The 19,918-nt window shown below is 53.5% G+C and overlaps 1 protein-coding gene across 2 annotated transcripts; it reads left to right on the top strand.

The window, feature by feature from the left end:
* The first annotated feature begins 7,621 nt into the window (after positions 1 to 7,621).
* Slc16a5 (solute carrier family 16 member 5) lies at positions 7,622 to 18,141 on the top strand. 2 transcript variants are annotated; one of them, XM_069993054.1, is made up of 4 exons: positions 7,622 to 7,927; positions 11,454 to 11,597; positions 13,681 to 14,490; positions 16,364 to 18,141. In XM_069993054.1, exons 1-4 carry the CDS (start codon positions 7,729 to 7,731, stop codon positions 16,501 to 16,503), a joined length of 1,293 nt encoding a protein of 430 aa, XP_069849155.1. In that variant the 5' UTR covers positions 7,622 to 7,728; the 3' UTR covers positions 16,504 to 18,141. The 2 variants fall into 2 exon arrangements, with proteins under 2 accessions (XP_069849155.1, XP_069849154.1); XM_069993053.1 differs by having other exon boundaries at positions 16,273 to 18,141.
* The last annotated feature ends 1,777 nt before the right edge of the window (positions 18,142 to 19,918 follow it).

Genomic DNA, 19,918 nt, shown 5'->3' with positions numbered 1-19,918 from the left:
TATTTGGCACATGTCATCCTCATCTCTGGGTACTTAGAAACTACTTTTGCTAAAAAGCACTGAGTCCTTACTTGGGGTCCATGAATTAGCTAAAAGCCAGAGAAACACCTGGGCCTTCCTGACTCTTTTGTCTCCTTGGCTCTGGAATTGCCTTGAGTTCCAGAAAAGACAAGAATGAGCCGGGTGCTGATGGCTCATACCCGTCATCCTAGCTACTCAGGAGGCTGAGATCTGAGGATCATGGTTCAAGGCCAGCTGGGGCAGGAAAGTCTGTGAGACTCTTATATCCAATAAACCACCTGAAAACCAGAAGTGGTGCTGTGGCTCAAGTGGTAGAGCGTGAGTCTTGAGCTGAAGAGCTGAGGGACAGCGCCCAGGCCCAGAGTTCAAGCCCCACGACCAACCAACCAAAAAAAAAAAAAGACAAGAATGATGGATAACATCCTTAAGACAAGGGACCAAAATAGTAGAGCCTCAGGACAAAAGATAAAATCCACCCACCCACTCTCCCACCCCCAAAAATATAACAGAATACTCCATACATCCCCTTTATAATAACAATGTTTTTTTTTTTAACACCTTTGAGGATGAGGCTGGGCCCGGGATCCAGAGGTTCAGGGGGTGGACCCCAGGGATGGCGGGACACACCCCTCTAGTGAGGTCTCACCCGCACTTCTCTGGAAGAACTGAGATAATGATCAGGCAGGCCACGCTTTGCCTGGGACTGCTTCATTATGCAACCCGCCCCGCCCTGCCTGAATTTGTCTCCTATTTAAACCTGACCCTACACCCCCCACCCCCCCACCCCCCCTACCTGGAAGGTGGCCTGCGAGGCTCAATTTGCCTTTCCTTACCTGCAGTAGAGAGTCTTCTTCCTCTGCCCTCCATCACTGTAAGTCTGTCTCTTCCTCCCTCTCCCTCTCCCCTGCACTTGAGATAGAGGAGAGTGTCTGGACCTGACAGCTGGAATCCCCAGAGCTGGGCCTTTGGCTTAGGACTGCCTTTACCAGCCTTTCTAACTGTGGATCCTTCCTTCTCAGCCCCACCAAAACTGAGCTGATTGCTTAGCTTTGCGTCATAGAGGAGGCCCGGGGAAGGCTGGGAGGACTCTGGCTCTGGCCTTTGTAGTGACCATGGGCCTCCAGCCCAGTGGGGGCCTTAGCCCTAAAAAGGGCCCTGCAATCCAGGATTGGGGGCAGAGAACATTATCAACTTCATCTTGATGAAAGACAGGTCCAAGTTGGAAGTGTGGCTTCCCAGACAACAGTGAGATCCTCAGAAAATTCCTTGTTTCATTTATGATGTGTGTGAGGGGCGGGGGTGGGGGGGAGGGGGACTGTCCTGGGGCTTGAACTCAGGACCTGGACACTGTCTCTGAGTTTCTTTGGCTCAAGGCTTGCACTCTGCCACCTGAGCCATGGCTCCATTTCTGGCTTTTTTGAGTGGTGATAAGAGTCTCACAGACTTTTCTGCCCTGGCTGGCTTTGAAACGAGATCCTCACATCTCAGCCTCCTGAGTAGCTAGGATGACCAGCGTGAGCCACCGGCGCCAGGCCCAGCTGGGCCCCAGGGCTGCTAGACTCAGATTTTGGAGGGAGTGGAGCCTTCTTCTCTCCGTGGGATGGGAAGGCAACCAGTGAGCGGCCTTCCCTAGGACCCCCGGCATAGCCAAGGCATCTCTCCCCCTGAGATTGCTGCTAGTGTCCTGTAATGCATCCCCCACCCCAGTCCTCCCAGAAGTTCTGGACATCCCAGAATGACCGGGGACCCTCACACCCCAGGAGGGGGCCCTCTAGAACAACTCCCCCTTTCCAAGGCCTTGGGGGTGGGGAAGCTGGCACCACCAAGCTCTAGTCTAAAGCAAGGCCGGCTCTTCCTGGCGTTCCCAGAGGAGATCAGCCCAGGGAAGAATGCTAACTAAGGTGGAGTAGAACCAGATGCCCACAGGGGCTGACCAGGATAGGTCCAGAGTGAGAGGAGGCCATAGTCCATTGCTTATTCTACCCCTACCAGGTTGTTGTCACCAGGGTGGGGCAGGGGTGTGTGGTGGGGAGGCTCATGCAGGGCCAGTTAAGGACAGGAGAAGTGGGTGACTCATCCCAGATCTCCAGCCTTGGGGACGCCTCCCTCCCTCCCACGCTCCCTCCCAGGCTCAGGGAGTTGTCAGCTTGTAGGCTCAAGTTCAGGCTGACCCTCACTGCTCCGCCAGGTCGGAGCCCTGGGCTCCTGATCTAGATGGAATTGCGGGGAGGATCCCAGAACCCTTACAATACTTCCCGGGCGCGTAGTTCTTTACTGTCTGCCCTTGGGACTCTCCCAGGAGAGCAGGAAGAGGAAGGGGAGGCTGCACCTCTACTCTAGACTCTAGGTTTCCCCCAAAGCCCAGCCTGAGAGCAGTCTCGCCCTTGTGATGACAGTAATCAGATCCAAAGAAGTAGGGAAAGGGCTATGTTATGCCATGATTCCTGCCTTAGGGCTCCTCCATCTGATAAAGTCCTTGATTGGGCCAGGTGTTGGTGATCCTAGCTACTCGTGAGGCTGAGATCTGAGGATCATAGTTTGAAGCCAACCTGGGGAAGGAAAGCTGTGGGACTGTTATCTCCAATTAACCACCAAAAAGCTAGATGTAGAAGTGGGGCTCAAGAGGAAGAGCACCAGCGTTGAGTGAAAAAAGCTAAGGTAGGGGCTGGGAAGGTGGCTTAGTGGCAGAGTGCTTGCCCTGGGTTTGATTCCTCAGTACCACATACTCAGAAAAAGCTGGAAGTGGTGCTGTGGCGCAAGTGATAGAGTGCTAGCAAAAGAAGCTCAGGAACAGGGGGCTGGGAAGGTGGCTCAGTGGTAAGGCGCTTGCCTTCCATGCATGAGGCCCTGGGTTCGATTTCCCAGCACCACATAAGAAAAAAAGCCAGAAGTGGCGCTATAGTTCAAATGGTAGAGCGCTAGCCTTGAGCTGAAGAGCTGAGGGACAGTGCCCAGGCCCAGAGTTCAGGCCCCACGACCGGACCCAAAAAAAAAAGCAGCTCAGGAACAGTGCCCAGGCCCTGAGTAATATAGCCCAGTCTGGAGTGGGGATAGGTTTCCTAGGAGTGCTGCAAGAGCTAAATTGTGAAGGACCAATGACACCTCTCTGGCTATGAATTACAGAATTGCAGCAACTAAACTGAGAAAGAGGAGCCAACTGGTTGTGGGAGGAAGACACCATCAATATAGATGTGGGGGGATGGATGTGCTAGCTCTGGAAATGGAGGAGGGGCAGTAGCGCAGGGAGAGTGGAGTGACTAGGGATGCGGGGTGGCAGTGCTCCGTGGGGAGGGCTGGGCATGGCCTGAGACCTTCTGAGCAAGGCTCCTGGTGTGTAAAGACAGCAGAGATCACAGGGTTTCCTGACTCATTTGTTCTGGAGGTCCTGGGCTTCCTGGTTCCAGGCAGGAGACCTGGGAAGTGTTGAACCAGCCTTACCCATTGAAAGCTTCAGGGAAGGTTAGGCACAGAGTAAAGGTCACAGGAAGCTAGGCAAAAAGCCCCTGAAAAACGGCTGCAGCCAGGGACTAGTGGTTCATGCCTATGGTCCTAGCTACTCAGAAAGCCTAAGATCTGAGGATCACGGTGCAAAGCTAGCCAGGGTAAGAAAGTCAGTGAGAGGACTGGGAAGGTGGCTCAGTGGTAGAGCGCTTGCCTTGCATGCATGAGGCCCTGGGTTCGATTTCTCAGCACCACATAAGCAGAAAAAGCTGGGAATGGTGCTGTGGCTCATGTGGTAAAGTGCTAGCCTTGAGCTGAAGAGCTGAGGCCCTGAGTTCAGGCCCCATGACCGACAAAATAAAGTCAGTGAGATTCTCATCTCTAATTAACCACCAAAAAACTGTAAGTGGCACTGTGGCTCAATGTGCTAGAGCACTAGCCTTGAGCAAAAGACCTGGACAGCCCAGCGCCAGTGGCTCACGCCTGTAATCCTAGCTACTCAGGAGGCTGAGATCTGAGGATCCCAGTTCAAAGCCAGCCCGAGCAGGAAAGTCCGTGAGACTCTTATCTCCAATAAACCACTCAGAAAACTGGAAGTGGTGCTGTGGCTCAAGTGGTAGAGCGCTAGCCTTGAGCTGAAGAGCTGAGGGACAGCGCCCAGGCCGAGTTCAGGCCCCATCACTAACCCTCCCCCCACCCAAAAAAAAATCATGCCAACTAGGCAAAAAAATCTATAAGACTCTTATCTCCAATGAGCCACCAAGAAACCAAAGGAGAGGTATGGCTCAAATGGTAAAGCCTTGAGCATAAAAGCCAAGTGGAAGTACAAAGCCCTGAGTTCAAGTCCTAGTACTGGTACAATAATTGAATGAATGAATGGATGAATGAATGAATGAATGAGACTTCTTCCCCACGGGGCAGGATGAGGAAGAACAAGTAGGAATCAGGGCAGGTCAGTGGAGAGAAGGAGCTGGGAAGGACAGGCTGGTGGGCCCTGGGAAAGCAGCCAATGTGAATGCTGGGGAGCAGGAGAGGCTGAGGAGGACGGACAGACCAACAGACTGGAGAAGGACGTGGGAACTTGACACTGGAGCTCAGGGAGGGAGAGTCCAGCAGCAACCATGGTTTTTCCATGTACTGCGAGAGCAGAACTCCTGGAAGAAGCAGAGCCAGTTTTACATCTCCATGTTTAAATGTCCATGCAGGAGAGCCTGTCTTTCCAGTGTTGGTCTATATGGAAAATGAGTAGATTCACAAAAGATACAGTGGTTTCATCGGCTTTGCTTCCCTGAGTTCTCCTGACTTCACTTGAAGTCTTGACCACAGCAATCACGTTGTTGAATCCATGCTAATCTGTGTGTGTGTGTGTGTGTGTGTGTGTGTGTGTGTGCGTGCTTGCGTGCATGCTCACACGCACTGCTTCTAGGACTTGAACTCGGGGCCTGCATGCTGTCCTTTCGCTTTTTCACTCAAATCACAGCTCCACTTCCAGCTTTTTGATGGTTAATGAGAGATAAGAGTCACACAGACTTTCCTGCCCAAGATGGTCTTGAACCAATATCCCCAGGTCTCAGGTCTTTTAAGTAGCTAGGATTCTAAGTGTGGTAGGGAGTGCCGATCTTGAGTGCAAAAGCTAAATGACAGCATCCAAGCCCTGAGTTCAGTGTTGGCACGTGTACACACGCACACATGTGCACACATATGCACGTGCACGTGCATACACACACACCCTCACACAGAGAAGGAAGTTCATGCCTGGCAATCTCTAGAGCAGAGGTGTATACTTTGTCATGAACAAAGTGACAGTGGGCGTTCAATACTACACTCTGTCCTGTCTCTCCTCGGATGTGTCTTTAATGAGGGAGTTGCGTCATCCATGGGTCTCTGTCCAATGAGCTCCCAGGTGTTTTGTGGTTTTTTTTAAAATTAGTGTGAATAAGTCACTTATCAGCCAGCACAGGACAGTTAGTTGAAGGTAAAAGTTACCAGTCATTCTACCTCATCATTGTTACCTAAAATAAAGTGACTCAGGAAAAACAGCTTCTCTGTACAAGATGGACTCTGGGGCAGGGTAGAATATGCCCTATAGGTTGTTCTTTTTAAACTCTGGGATCAGCAGGGCACAGTAGTGCACACCTGAAGTTCCAGCTGAGGTGGAGGATTGCTTGAGCCTGTGAGTTCTAGACTAACCTGAGAAACATAGCCAGACCCTACATTAAGAAACAGAAAGAGGGCTGGGAATGTGGCTTAGTGGTAGAGTGTTTTGATTCCTCAGTACCACATAAACAGAAAAAGCTAGAAATGGCCCTATGCCTCAAGTGGTAGAGTGCTAGCCTTGAACAAATGAACCTCAGGGACAGTGCCTATGCCCTGAGTTCAAGCTCCAGAAAGAAAGAAAGAGAGAGAGAGAAAGAGAAAGAAAGAGAGAGAGAGAAAGAAAGAAAGAAAGAAAGAAAGAAAGAAAGAAAGAAAGAAAGAAAGAAAGAAAGAAAGAAAGGAAAGAGAGGGAGAGAAGGAGGGAGAAAAGGAAGGAAGGAGGAAAGGAAGAAAGGGAGAAAGGGAAGGAAGAAAGGGAAGAAAAGAGGAAGGGGGAAGAAGGGAAGGAAGGGAAGGGAAGGGAAGCAGGTAGGCTGGTGCTGGTGGCTCACACCTGTCATCCTAGCTACTCAGGAGGCTGAGATCTGGAGGAGGCTGTTTAAGGCAAAAAAATGTTTGTGAGACTATTTCCAATTAATGGGAGGCGTGGCTCAAGTGGTAGAATACCAGCTATGAACAAGACAAGAAATCTGAGAGGGACGGAGAGAATGTATTCAAGGCCCTGAGTTCAAGCTCCAGTGCCACAAGAAAGGAAAAGAGGCTAGGAAGGTGGCTCAGTGGTAGAGTGCTTGCCTTGCATACATGAGGCCCTGGGTTCGATTCCTCAGCACCACATAAGCAGAAAAAGCCAGAAGTGGCACTATGGCTCAAGTGGTACAGCACTAGTCTTGAGCTGAAGAGCTGAGAGACAGCGCCCAGGCCCAGACTTCAGGCCCCACAACCAACCAAAAAAAAAAAATCAATAATTATTGCTTGGACGCCCATGGCGCACACCTGTAATGCTAGCTACTCAGGAGGCTGAGATCAGAGGATCAGGGTTCAAAGCCAACCCGGGCAGGAACACCTGTGAGACTCTTATCTCCAATAAACCACCAGAAAACCAGAAGTGGCACTGTGGCCAAGTGGTAGAGCGCTAGCCTTGAGCTGAAGAGTTGAGGGACAGCGCCCAGGCCCAGAGTTCAGGCCCCACAATGGACAAAAAAGAAAAAAGAAAGAAAAAGAGGGAAGGAGCAGGGAATGTGAAAGTGGGTCCATATATATAAAGGTGAGAGTGTGTAACTATTTGTGTGTGTAGCTGCATGGCTGTGTGTGTGTGTACAGGCCTGCGCAGTGTGTGGCTGTGTGTATGTGCCTGTGCCTATCACTGAGTTGTCCATGGGTCTGTGCATCCCTGCATCTTCCTGGGAACTTGTGCACCTGCTCCGGTGCTTGGCATCTCTGCCTGGTGGTTCTGTGGTGGCAGCCGCACGGGGAGGGGCCTGGCGAGGCCCCAGCAGGTGGCAGGTCAATATCCGCCTATGGAATTCGACTTTGAACTCCCTGAGTGAGAGGAAGGTTATGATAAACTCCAGAGGGCTTCCAGATGAACCCTGGTGGCTTATCGCTGAAGGCTGCAGGTCACGGGCCCTTGTTAAGCTGTTGTGTGTTTGTTCTTTGGCTGTACTCAGCAACGCTGACAGTGGACTTAGGCTGTTGGTGCTGCATGGCAGAAAGTCTCTTGGTATGCAGGAAGCCTGGCTGGCAAGGTGTAGGACTGTATCCATGGATACCCTTGGGGCCAATGGGGCCTCAGCAGCCCCCCCCTCCAAGGGAGGTGTACAGGTAGTGGAGTGGTCCTACCTGCCCAGTGCCAGGTGATGTAGCCACCAGAAGGAGCTCCTCCCACCTGCCTGGTGCCATTGGTCACTGCCTGCCCTACCCCTGCTGCCCTTCCTGTCCCCTCCTCCCAGGCTGACTCTGAGAAGTGGGTGAAAGGAGATGCCAGGGCTGATGCATGGGCCTCTGGCCACTTCCCAGGGGGCGTGCCCCTCGGTGCTAGCAGGTGCTGGGTATGAGGAGGACAGTCTCAGTCACCCAGGCGGGAGAGGTGGCAGTGGAGCTTAGGGAGGGCTGGCAGCCTGCCAAGCCCAAGCTCCGTTCTCTTCCCTTCCCGGGCAGTGGCAGCAGAGGATGCCCCAGGCCCTGGAACGTGCAGATGGCAGATGGGCCTGGATGGTACTGCTGGCTTCCCTGGTGACCCAGGCCCTCACCCTGGCTTTCCCTATGTGCATCGGCGTGTTCTTCACTGAGCTGCAGCGTGACTTCCAGGCCAGCAACAGCGAGACCTCCTGGCTCCCCTCCATTATGGGGTCCATGCTCCACGCTGGGGGTGAGCAGTGTGGGAAGGGGGTGAGGGCTGGGGGGGGGGAGAGGCCACAATGTGCCAGCCTCCTGGCGCTCTCTCTGTCTCTCTGTCTCTGTCTTGCTGTCCCTGTCTCTGTCTCTCTGTCTCTCTCTCTGTCTCTCTGTCTCTCTGTCTCTGTCTCTGTCTCTGTCTCTCTCTCACTGTCTGCCATCCCAGGCTTTGCCTCTTGGATATACTCCTGAGATATACTGGATCTCAGCAAGGCCACCCACCGCCCCACCCCTCACCCCCACTGGCAGGGAAAAGAGGCTGTCCTGGGATGAGGACAGGGCAGAGGTACTGAGGTCGGTGGAAAGCCAGGCAAATTCCTAGAGAGTCCTTTCAGTGGGATGGAGGATCCATCCCAGTGCCAAACAGAAAAAAGCTGGGACTTGGGCCAGCAGATCCAGGACCTGCTGCTTTCCAGCTGGGCCATCTCCCAATGTCCTTTCTTCCCCTGCAGGCTGGAGGTAATGCCCTGCGTCCCACCCTGCATCTGTGGGATGTGAACTGGGAAATACACAAGCTATGAATGATGAGTATCTTTTTTGGGGGGTCGGTCGTGGGGCTTGAATCCTGGGCCTGGGTGCTGTCTCTGAACTCTTCAGCTCCTGATGAGCACTCTACCACTTGAGCTCCAGCGCCACTATCTGGTGTTCTGGTGGTTTATTGGAGATGAGAGTCTCACAGACTTTTCTGCCCGGGCTGGCTTTGAATCTCGATCCTCAGATCTCAGCCTCCTGAGTAGCTAGGATTATAGTCGTAACCCACCGGTGCCTGACTGAATGAAGAGAATCTTAAAGACCCTTATCAGGGCTTAAGTGTGGGAACAGGGCCTCAGGAAGAAGAGAGGACAGGCCTGCACCCCACCTTTCCCGGGGGTTTCTTACAGAGGGGAGGCTACTGAGGCTGGAGCCTGGGAAGAGGCAGCCTCCATCTTCCCATTCTCCTTGCTCTCACCTCTGGCCCCAGAGGCCTGTGACCAGGTTGGCATGTGACCAGGAATGTGACTGTCTCCCCTTTTCCTCCCTGCCCCCCCATTGCTGAGGGCAGGTTAGGAGCTGCCCTGAGAGTTCTGCATGGGAACCCTAGCTCCCGGGAGCTCTCTGGGGAGATGGCAGAGACAGTGACTTCAGGGGGGTCTTGGTCAACAGCAGCTAAACGAACCCAACTTCAGGGCTTGCCCACCTCCAAACCCCAGCTCCCTAGTTCTCTGCCTGGCCACTCCCTCCACCTGGCACCAGCACCCTGATGATTATTCTAGGGTGTTCTTTCTAGGTATTTGGAGGAAGGAGACCGGGAGAGATGATCCTTGATCAGCCTGGGCAAAATGTGAGGGGTAAAGCCAGATCTGGCCCTGAACACGTGACCTCTTGGCCTGCGGGGCTGGACTAAGCAATGGGAATCTCTGACCGTTGTTTCTCATGCAGCCAAAGGGACCTGGGGCAGGGGCTAGGGACCTGGGGCATCTGTCGGGGGCCCGCTGCTCCCTACCCAGAGCAGGCGCCCCATCTCTGTTGGCGTGAGAGTCCTCTCTGTCGGGTTGTCCGTCCCTTTCTCAGACACCTGCCTTTTCGTCCATGCTCATTCAGCATACCATTGAAACTTTACACGTGGAAGTCATTCATTCAGTCCTTTCAAGTGTTTCCCCAGCCCCCCCCCCATCGTAGAGATGAAGAAAGCAACCCCAAATTGCAAGGCTTGCCCGTGGCTGAGGAGAGGTTCCTGGCAGGAGCCATGCCCCTGGCAGAAGGAACAGCCATCTCCAGGGCCCCACCCCATGCCAACGACTCAGGGATTTGCCCCAAGGTCACCTTTCCTGAGTTAGGCAAGACTGGAGCACCAGCAGTCAGGGCCTCTCTACAGCCCTGTCTATCCCTCGGCTCCTGCTTGGTCGTCTTTGAGGCTGGGCTGCTCACTCCCTCTGTTGCCCTCAAACTGACACTGGCTCACACAACACAGCCTCTTTCTACTACTGGCACGCATGCGCACACCGGCACGAGCACAGGGAGAGTTACTTGGGGAAACTCTGCTGGGGGCAGGTCGCTCCGTGAACGTGGCTCTCTGCAAGGTGTCTTGGAGCTGACAACCAGACTGGCTAGTTTTCTACCTGTCTGGCTAGAAAGCAAGCAGTCAGGGTCAGAAGCAGGTCCCTCTCCACATAGAGACAAACGTCTGGAGTGGGGGACTAGAAGAAGAAGTGGAATTTTGAGGGTTTTTGTTTTTCTGTTGTTTTGTGGGGTGTTTGTTTTTGTTTTTCCAGTCATGGGGCTTGAACTCAGATCCTAGGTACTGTCCCTGAGCTCTTTCGCTCAAGACTAGTGCTCTACAACTTGGGGCCACAGTTCCACTTCCGATTTTCTGGAGGTTAATTGGGGAGTCTCACCGACTTTCCTGCCTGGGCTGGCTTTGAACCGCGATCCTCAGACCTCCTCCTCCTCCTCCTCCCCCTCCTCCTCCCCTCCTCCTCCTCTTCCTCCTCCTCCTCCTCCTCCTCCTCCTCCTCCTCCTCCTCCTCCTCCTCCTCCTCCTTCTATCTTGGGACTTTAACTCAGGGTCTGGCACTGTCCCTGAGCTTGCTCTACCACTTGAGCCACAGATCCACTTCAGCTTTTTTTGTTTTTGTCAGTCGTGGGGCCTGAACTCTGAACCTGGGTGCTGTCCCTCAGCGCTCTACCACTTGAGCCACAGCAGCCACTTCCAGCTTTTTCTGAGGAATCGAACCCAGGGCCTCATGAATGCAAGGCAAGCGCTCTACCACTAAGCCACCTTCCCAGACCTCCCTCCACCGTTTTTTGTTTTTTGGTGTTTTTTTTGTTTTGTTTTGTTTTTTGGTGGTTAGCTGGAGATAAGACTCACAGACTTTCCTGCCCAGTCTGGCTTGGAGTGGTGATCCTCATATCTCAACCTCCTAAGTACCTACATAAGATTGCAGGCATGAGCCTTTGCTGCTGGCTGAACTGCTCTTGAACTACACTCCGAGTCCTAGATGTGGATTTTGGTGGTAGCCAGAAGTGATGGGAGAGGAGAAGGTACCAGGCCTGATTCTCTCCAGAAGCCAGAGTAAGCAAGCACAAGGTGGCTCAGGAGCCACCTAAATGTGCAAGGCTGGCAGGCAGAGAGAGGGGAGTGGTGCGTGCTACACAGGACTTGGGTCAGCGTAGAAGAGGGCAGAAGTATTCACTATGGCTGAGATGCCTGAGAGGCGCACTATGAGACACCCCAACTGAAGGGTATGCACAAAAGTCAGGAACCAGTCGTGTGCAGTGCCGGGCCTTGGTGTGCCCATGGGGTTCCTTGTCAGGTTCAACATCACCTAGACTGACTCCCGCTTACTCTGAAGAAACTGAGGCAGAGAGAACCCTGAAGTCTTAGACCACAACTATGGCAGGATGGAATCAGTCTGGCAGGATCCAGGGTTGTGTTCACGAAGCCACCTATTAGTTCCTGCTGGGACCCCTCTCCCCAGTCCCTCACTGGGTGTCGCCTGCTGACCCTTGGCTCTCCACAGGACCCCTGTGCAGCATCCTGGTGGGGCGCTTCGGCTGCCGAGTGACTATGATGTTAGGGGGTGTGCTGTCCAGCCTGGGCATGGTGGCCAGCTCCTTCTCCAGGACCCTCGTCCAGCTCTTCATCACAGCGGGATTGATCACAGGTGACTGTCAGTCCATCGAAAATGGTGGCAGGAGTGGACAGGGCCAGTAAGCCTGCTCACCTCCCAGAACTGCTTACAGTCCAGCCAGAGAGATGGATAATTGTCAGATAAATAACAATGCTTAAGTGGGGGGGGGGGGCTGTCTCAGGAGGCTGAGATCTGAGGATCGTGGTTCAAAGCCAGACCAGGCAAAAAAGTCCATGAAACTCTTGTCTCCAATAAATTACTCAGAAAAGGCCAGAAATGGTACCGTGGCCTCAAGGAATATGTTCACCTTTTAGCTTGGGCAGAGTGCCCGGGCCTTGAGTTCAAGCCCCAGAACTGGCCCCCCAAAAAGCTTAAATACTTCCCATCCCGACAGTTCGTGAGAAGACCAGGCAGTAGGGGAGATGGGCAGGCATAAAACGAGACAAGAAATAAACTAGCGTGGAGACCTAGGAAACACAGCAAGGGTGGATAAGTTTGCCCTTCTTGACCGGGCAATCAGGGAAGGCTCAGAGAGAAAGGGACAGTTGAGTGGTGTATTAGTCAGCTTTCCTTTAGTGTAGCGAATTCCTGAGGTAATCCACTTATAAAGAAAAAAAGCTCATAGTTGGCAAGGTTCAGACCATGATTCATTGTTCCTGGTAGCTTAGGGCTGTGTGGTGAGGAGCACTTTCTGCTCAGAGCAGAGTAGAGCAAAACTACTCATCTGAAGGTCAGAAGAGGTTGGAGTCCTATTTCCCGAGGGAGGGCACCTCCTTCAGTGACCTAAAGAGCTCCCGCTAGGCCCCGCCCCTCCAGGTTTCCATTACCTCCCAGCTAGGGACCACACTTTTCCCACAAAGTAACAGTAGGTCAGAGAGGTATGAATAGGAGATGGGGTGCAGGCTGGATGGGGTTTTATTCATGAAAGGCTTCCTAATGAGCCAGGCACGGGTGTTTCACACCTGTAATCCCAGCTACTCAGGAGGCTGAGATCTGAAGCTCATGGCTTGAAGGCAGCCCAGGGCAGGAAAGTCTGTGAGGCTCTTACCTCCAGTTAACCATAAAAAGCTGAAAGTAGCCGGGCACTGGTGGCTCACGCCTGTAATCCTAGCTACTCAGGAGGCTGAGATCTGAGGATTGCAGTTCAAAGCCAGCCCGGGCAGGAAAGACTGTGAGACTCCTATCTCCAATAAACCACCAGAAAACCGGAAGTGGCGCTGTGGCTCAAGTGGTAGAGCGCTCGCCTTGAGCTGAAGAGCTGAGGGACAGTGCCCAGGCCCAGAGTTCAGGCCCCACAACTGACCAAAAAAAAAAAAAAAAGCTGAAAGTATGGCTGTGGCTCAAGAGATAGCATGCCGGCCTTGAACCAAGAAGCTCAGCAAGAGTTCAAGGCCTCAGTACTGGCACCAAAAAGGAGGAAGAAAAGGAGGAGACAGCACTAAGACACTAAGGAGTGAACCACTGGCAGGATGGGGCAGACCTCACCTATGAAGAGACTCCCCTATGGGGAAGATGGAAAGCCCCATCTGGGCTTCTAAGGGAGAGGCCTTGAGCTAGAGCAGATAGTTCAGGGGTCAGGAGATGGGGGTGGGGGCAAAATCTGGAGGAGAAACTGTCCTGCTGTCACCGAGGGAATGAGGGAGTTCAAGCCCCACAACTGAAAAAAAAAACAGTGATCTGGGGTTGTACCAAGGGAAAGTGGGTGCCCCTGGCAAGGCTTGCCGGGCAGATCTGAGGGGTAAGATGCTTAGCGGGAGGTGGACGTAAAAATACTCTGGCCTAGGCTGGGAAGGTGGCTCAGTGGTAGAGCACTTGCCTTGCATGCCTGAGGCCCTGGGTTCCATTCCTCAGCACCACATAAGCAAAAAGAAAAGAGCCGGCAGTGGTGCTGTGGCTCAAGTGGTAGAGTGCTAGTCTGGTGAGCTGAAAAGCTGAGATACAGCGCCCAGGCCCAGAGTTCAGGCCCCACGACCGGACCCCCCCAAAAAAACAAAACAAAACAAAAAAAACAGAGGCAGCCGTGGGACCTGACCCTCAGACTCCCCCCCCCCCCAATCTGAGTGTGGGTAAAAGGTCCCAGAATGCCCCTGCACTGATTTCCACTGTCACCCTACAGGCCTGGGCATGAGCTTCAGCTTCCAGGGCTGTGTCACCGCGCTGGGCTTGTACTTCGTCCGCCGGCGGCCACTGGCCAACGCGCTGGCCTCCATAGGCATCTCCATAGGAGTCACCCTGTGGCCACTGCTAGCCCGCTACCTCTTGGAGGAGCTGGGATGGAGGGGTGCCTTCCTGGTCTTCGGCGGGGCCTTCCTCCACTGCTGCATCTGCGGCGCCATCATGAGGCCCGTGGCCACCAGTGAAGCCCCTGAGACCAGAGACCATCTCTCCCCACTCCCCAAGACGCCATCCCATGGTTGCCTGGCAACCTGCGGCTCCACCCTCCGGTACCACCTGGCCTGTGACATCCTGCGGCACAACCTGGGCTACTGCGTGTACACCGTGGGTGTGACGGTGATGGTCCTGGGTTACTCGCTGCCACACATCTTCCTGGTGCCGTACGCCATGCGGTATGGCATGGAGGAGTATTGGGCGGCGCTGCTCATGTCCATTGTGGGCTTCTGCAACATCTTCCTGCGGCCCATCGCTGGGCTGTTGGTAGGTCGGAAGTGCTTTGCTGACTACCGGAAGTACTTATTCAGCCTGGCGATCCTGCTCAATGGGCTCACCAACCTGATATGTCCAGTGTCTGCTGAATTCAGGGTGCTCGTGGGCTACTGCCTGGTGTACAGCGTGTCCATGTGCGGGATAGGAATCCTTCTCTTCCAAGTCCTCATGGACATCGTCCCGATGGACCGGTTCCCCAGCGCCCTGGGCCTCGTCAGTGTCCTCTGCAGCCTCACGTCCCTCATCTCTCCTCCGCTGGCTGGTGAGATCCTGGGGGAGAGGGCAGGCAGGTGGGCCAGGGTGGGGTTTGTGGGGGCAAGAATCAGAGGTTGGGGCAACAAGAAATCTAATCTGGCCGGGCACTGGTGGCTCACACCTAGAATCCTAGCTACTAAGGAGGCTGAGTTCTGAGGATCACAGTTTAAAGCCAGCCGGTGAAGGAGCTTCAGTGTGACTCTGATCTTCCAATAAACCACTCAGAAAAAGCTGAAAGTGGGGTTCTGGCTCAAGTGGTAGAGTGCTAGCCTTGAGCACAAAGAGGCTCAGGAATAGCACCCAGGCCCTGAGTTTAAGCCCCAGGACTGGGAAAGAAAGGAAGAGGGGCTGGGAAGGCGGCTCAGTGGTAGAGTGCTTGCCTTGCATGCATGAGGCCCACATAAGCAGAAAAAGCCAGAAGTGGCGCTATGGCTCAAGTGGTAGAATGCTAGCCTTGAGCTGAAGAGCTGAGGGACAGCACCCAGGCCCAGATTTCAGGCCCCATGACGAAGAAAGAAAGAAAGGAAGGAAGAAAGGAAGGAAGGAAGGAAGGAAGGAAGGAAGGAAGGAAGGAAGGAAGGAAGGAAGGAAGGAAGGAAGGAAGGAAGGAAGGAAAGAAGGAAGGAAGGAAGGAAGGAAATGAGCTGGGTGCCAGTGGCTCACGCCTGTAATCCTAGCTACTCAGGAGGCTGAGATCTGAGGATTGCGGTTCAAAGCCAGCCCGGACTCCTATCTCCAATAAACCACCAGAAAACCAGAAATGGCGCTGTAGCTCAAGTGGTAGAGCGCTCGCCTTGAGCTGAAGAGCTGAGGGACAGCACCCAGGCCCAGAGTTCAAGCCCCACAACCGACAAAAAAAAAAAAAAAGAAGAAGAATTGAAAGCCCTGAGTTCAAGTCCCAGTGACAGCAACCCACCTCACCATTCTTTTGTTGTTGGTGGTGATGATTGTGGGGCTTGAACTCAGGGCCTGGGCGCTGTCCCTGAGCTTTTTCATTCAAGACAAGCACTCTACCACTTTGTTTTTGTTTTTGTTTTTTTTGTCGGTCGTGGGGCTTGAACTCTGGGCCTGGGCACTGTCCCTCAGCTCTTCAGCTCAAGGCGAGCGCTCTACCACTTGAGCTACAACGCCACTTCCGGTTTTCTGGTGGTTTATTGGAGAGAGGAGTCTCACAGTCTTTCCTGCCTGGGCTGGCTTTGAACCGTGATCCTCAGATCTCAGCCTCCTGAGTAGCTAGGATTACAGGCGTGAGCTAGGAACGCCCGGCTCACTCTACCACTTTGAGCCATGGTGCCAACTCTGATTTTCTGATGGTTTATTAGAGAAAAGAGTCTCACAGACTTTCCTGCTGGGACTGGCTTTGAACTGTGATCCTCAGATCTCAGCTTCCTGAGTAGCTAGGATTATAGATGTGAGCCACTAACACCCAGCTTCCAATACTTTTTTTTTTTTTTTTTGTCGGTCGTGGGGCTTGAACTCTGGGCCTGGGCGCTGTCCCTCAGCTCTTCAGCTCAAGGCGAGCCCTCTACCACTTGAGCTACAGCGCCACTTCCGGTTTTCTGGTGGTTTATTGGAGATAGGAGTCTCATGGTCTTTCTTGCCCGGGCTGGCTTTGAACCGCGATCCTCAGATCTCAGCCTCCTGAGTAGCTAGGATTACAGGCGTGAGCCACCAGCGCCTGGCTAGTTTTTAATGAAAATAAAATAAAATCTCTGCTCTCTGGAGCAGACCTCCTTGGGAGCATACTGGGATGCAGCAGGCAATGGCCTGATGTCTTCTCTGTTCCCAGGGCTCGTTCTGGACAGCACTGACAACTTCAGCTATGTCTTCTACATGTCAAGCTTCTTTCTCATCACCTCTGCCCTCTTCATGGGTGGCAGCTTCTATTCCCTACAGAAGAGGGAGAGAAAAGGCAAGCAAGACAAGGCAAAGGGAGACACCTCAGAGACTGTTCCAGTGCCAGGTCTTATCCTGGAAGACAGACCCAAGAGGGAGCTGTGTACGGAGAGCATGTACGTGACCAGCGTGTGAGCCTGAGGCCAGCCCAAGACCTTCCAAGCAGTATCCTGGAGTGACCCTTCCTGGCTTCCTTCCACTGAGTCCTGCTGGGAGCAGCCAAGGCCAGCTCAGCCTGGCTGGCTCCACACTGCTGCTACTACAACACAGCACGTTGGATCTTCACGTCCAACTTGCATGCCTCCAACATCAGCTCTCCTTTGACCTTCTCTGGTCCGCTTCCAAAGTGACTGCTCATGACCCTGGAGGCAGCAGGTCTGCCTCCACACAAGTGATCGGACCTCACGTTGACTGGACGGAGGGCCAGGCTGAGGAGGTGGCCTGGATACAGAATGAGGACAGATGAAAGGGGGTGTGGAGTTCCCCCACCCTGACCCATGAGCAGACTACGGGGAAGGGAGCCTGTGCTGCTGTCCTGGAGCAGGCCCCTAGCTTTGGTCTCTGAATTGGGGAGTCTGAGGGGTTCCCTGACACTCAGCAGGGTCTCCCCCAGTCTCCCCTTGTATCCAGTATAGGGTTGGGGGAAGTAGACATTCAAATGACCAGCAGAGGGAAAGACTTGCTTAGGCAGCTGAAAGACTGTCATGAAGCTGGGCACCATGGCTCACGCCTGTAATCCTAGCTACTCAGGAGGCTGAGATCTGGGATCTTGGTTCAAAGCCAGCCTAGGCAGGAAAGTCCCCAAGACTCTTATCTCAAATGAAGCACCAGAAAACCAGAAGTGGCACTGTGGTTCAAGTGGTAGAGCACTAACCTTGAGCTGAAGAGCTGAGGGACAGCACTTAGGCCCAGAGTTCAAGCCCCAAGACCACCAACAACAACAAAAAGCCAGAAGTAGAGCTGTGGCTCAAGTAGAATACAAGGCCCTGGGTTCAGGCCCCAATACCTATACACACAGGCGTGCACACACACATACACACACCACACATACACACACACACAAAAAAAAACTGTTGCATAAGCAACAGAAGCCTTCCCAGATCCTGGCCTGGCCTCCTGAGACCCCTCTTCCTTGCTGTTACCATGTAATTGCTGAGGACTGCCATGTACAAGGCTTTAGGTTCGATCCTCAGTACGCCCCTCCAAAATAACATTTTATAATAAAACAAGTCAAAACAAAAAAGGAAAGAGTAAAGCCAGGTGCTGGTGGTTCACGCCCGTAATCTTAGCTACTTAGGAAGCAGAGACCTGAGGATCATGGTTCAAGGCCAGCCCAGGCAGAAAAGTCCATGAGACTCTTATCTCGAATGAGCCACCAGAAAGCCAGAAGTGGTGCTGTGGCTCAAAGTGAGAGTGTTAGCCTTGAGCAAAAGAGCTCAGGGATAACACCAGGTCCTGAGTTCAAATACCATGATTGACCGAAAAAAGAAAAAAAGGGAAAGTGACTGTTAACTGAGAACAGTAGCTGGGTGAGCCCCTGCTTGTCCTCTGCCCTTTTGGGGCCTGGGCTTGTGTTCTGGAGATCAGAGCTATTGACATACCTTGCAGGGGCCTCTCCCTGACGACACTCAGGGCTGGCTGGCATCAGTCCAGACTTGTCTCAGCAGGGTATCCCAGGGACTAGAAAATGGCTTGTTTGAATTATACACACAAACCTTCCCTGCAGCAGGTCATAAACTCTGAACTCATCAAGCAGGGAAAACAGGACTTGTAGTAAATCTCTTCCCTCCCCTTTCCTTTCTCCCAGCTTGGCAGGAGCAGCTCAGGACCTTGTTTGCTGGTTCAGGCTCAACCAGACTCCAGCAAGAAAAGCTTATCACGAGAAATAGTATTATTCTCAAGACCTGATGACAGTCTTTCTCCTCCATCTGCTCACTGGAAAACAACCCTCCCTAGGGCTGTCTTTTAGGATGCTCTAGTGCCACCTTGTGGCCAGAGGCGATAGCGCAGCAGCAAAAGTCTCGCTCCTGGGGTACCAAGATGTCAAACAACCTGCTTCAGTACTCTGGGCAAATTACTAACCATCATGGGGCTGGGAAGGTGGTTCGGTGGTACAGTGCTTGCTTTGCATGCATGAGGCCCTGGGTTCTACTCCTCAGCACCACATAAGCAGAAAAAGCCAGAAGTGGTGCTGTGGCTCAAGTAGTAGAGCACTAGCCTTGAGCTGAAGAGCTGAGGGGCAGCGCCCAGGCCCATAGATCAGGCCCCAGGACTGACCCACCCCCCCAAACAACAACAACAACAACGCAAAAGCATGGGGCTGGGAAGTTGGCTCAGTGGTAGAGCGTTTGCCTTGCATGCCTGAGGCCCTGGGTTCGATTCCTCAGCACCACATAAGCAAAAAGAAAAAAGCTGGAAGTGGTGCTGTGGCTCAAGTGGTAGGGCACTAGCCTTGAGCTGAAGAGCTGAGGGACAGTGCTCAGGCCTAGAGTTCAGGCCCCATAACCGGACCAAAAACAACAACAACAACACAAAAGCAGATACAAAAAAGGAAGCTGAAGTGGTCCACCTGACCCACATTTGGCTGATTTCTTTTTTCTTTTTCTTTTTTTTTTTTTTTTTTTTGCTGGTCATGGGGCCTGAACTCTGGGTCTGGGCACTGTCCCCCAGCTCTTCAGCTCAAGGCTAGCACTCTAGCACTTGAGCCAGAGCACCACTTCTGGCTTTTTCTGGTTATGTGGTGCTGAGGGATCGAACCCAGGGCTTCATGCATGCGAAGCAAACACTCTACCACTGAGCCACCTTCCCAATCCCATGGCTGAGTATTCTTTTTTTTTTTTTTTTTGGGGTCCGGTCGTGGGGCCTGAACTCTGGGCCTGGGCGCTGTCCCTCAGCTTTTCAGGAAAAACCAGCCAAACCCTAGGGATAAAAGTCCGATGGTGGGAGGCACGGAACCAACGTCCGAATTCCAGAGGGGAGCCGCATGGCCGAGACCACTGGATGACCCACCCCGCCGTGTGAGGGGCTGGAGGCGCTTCTACCCGGACGGCTTCCGTCAGGGCCCCCTCCCACTCCTCGACGCTCCTTAGCGTCCCACAGACGCTCCCCGCGCCAGGGGATTCAACCTCGCTAACCTGCTTGGAAAGGGTCTGGGTTTCTAGAAGCAAGTTGGCGCGCGCCCCTAGCAGCTGAGCGACAGCCCCTCACCTCCCTCCCCACCAATCCCGCCCCTTCCGCCCTCTAGGGGCGGGGCCAGCGGGATGTCCGTCATCTTGGGGTGTGGCCAGTATGACCCCGCCCTCTAAGGGCGTGGTTAAACGACAACTGTCGACTGGGGGCGGGGCTAGCACGGCTTCCGCTTGCATCCTAGAAAGGGGCGCTCCTTCCGGCTCCTCCTCCTCGGGCGGACGGCGACGTCGTGGGTCGGCATTTTGATCTGGAAGTCCGACTCTGACAGCATCCTCCGCATTCCCTCACATCCCCATCCCCAGCCGCACAGGGCTGCAGGATCCGAGCCCAGGGCGGGAGCCCGCCCCCTG

This window comes from Dipodomys merriami, unplaced genomic scaffold (assembly GCF_024711535.1).
Source record: "Dipodomys merriami isolate MVZ:Mamm:240054 unplaced genomic scaffold, mDipMer1.0.p SCAF_42, whole genome shotgun sequence".
Taxonomy (NCBI): Eukaryota; Metazoa; Chordata; class Mammalia; order Rodentia; family Heteromyidae; genus Dipodomys; species Dipodomys merriami.
This window is presented reverse-complemented; position numbering and strand designations above follow the sequence as displayed.

Bases quoted from the DNA above. Each gene is read 5' to 3' on its own strand.
- Slc16a5 (XM_069993053.1), top strand. From the start codon at position 7,729: ATGCCCCAGGCCCTGGAACGTGCAGATGGCAGATGGGCCTGGATGGTA. The intron at 11,598-13,680 runs GTGACTGTCAGT...GTCACCCTACAG, and splicing joins CACAGCGGGATTGATCACAG to GCCTGGGCATGAGCTTCAGC. The intron at 14,491-16,272 runs GTGAGATCCTGG...CTCTGTTCCCAG, and splicing joins CATCTCTCCTCCGCTGGCTG to GGCTCGTTCTGGACAGCACT.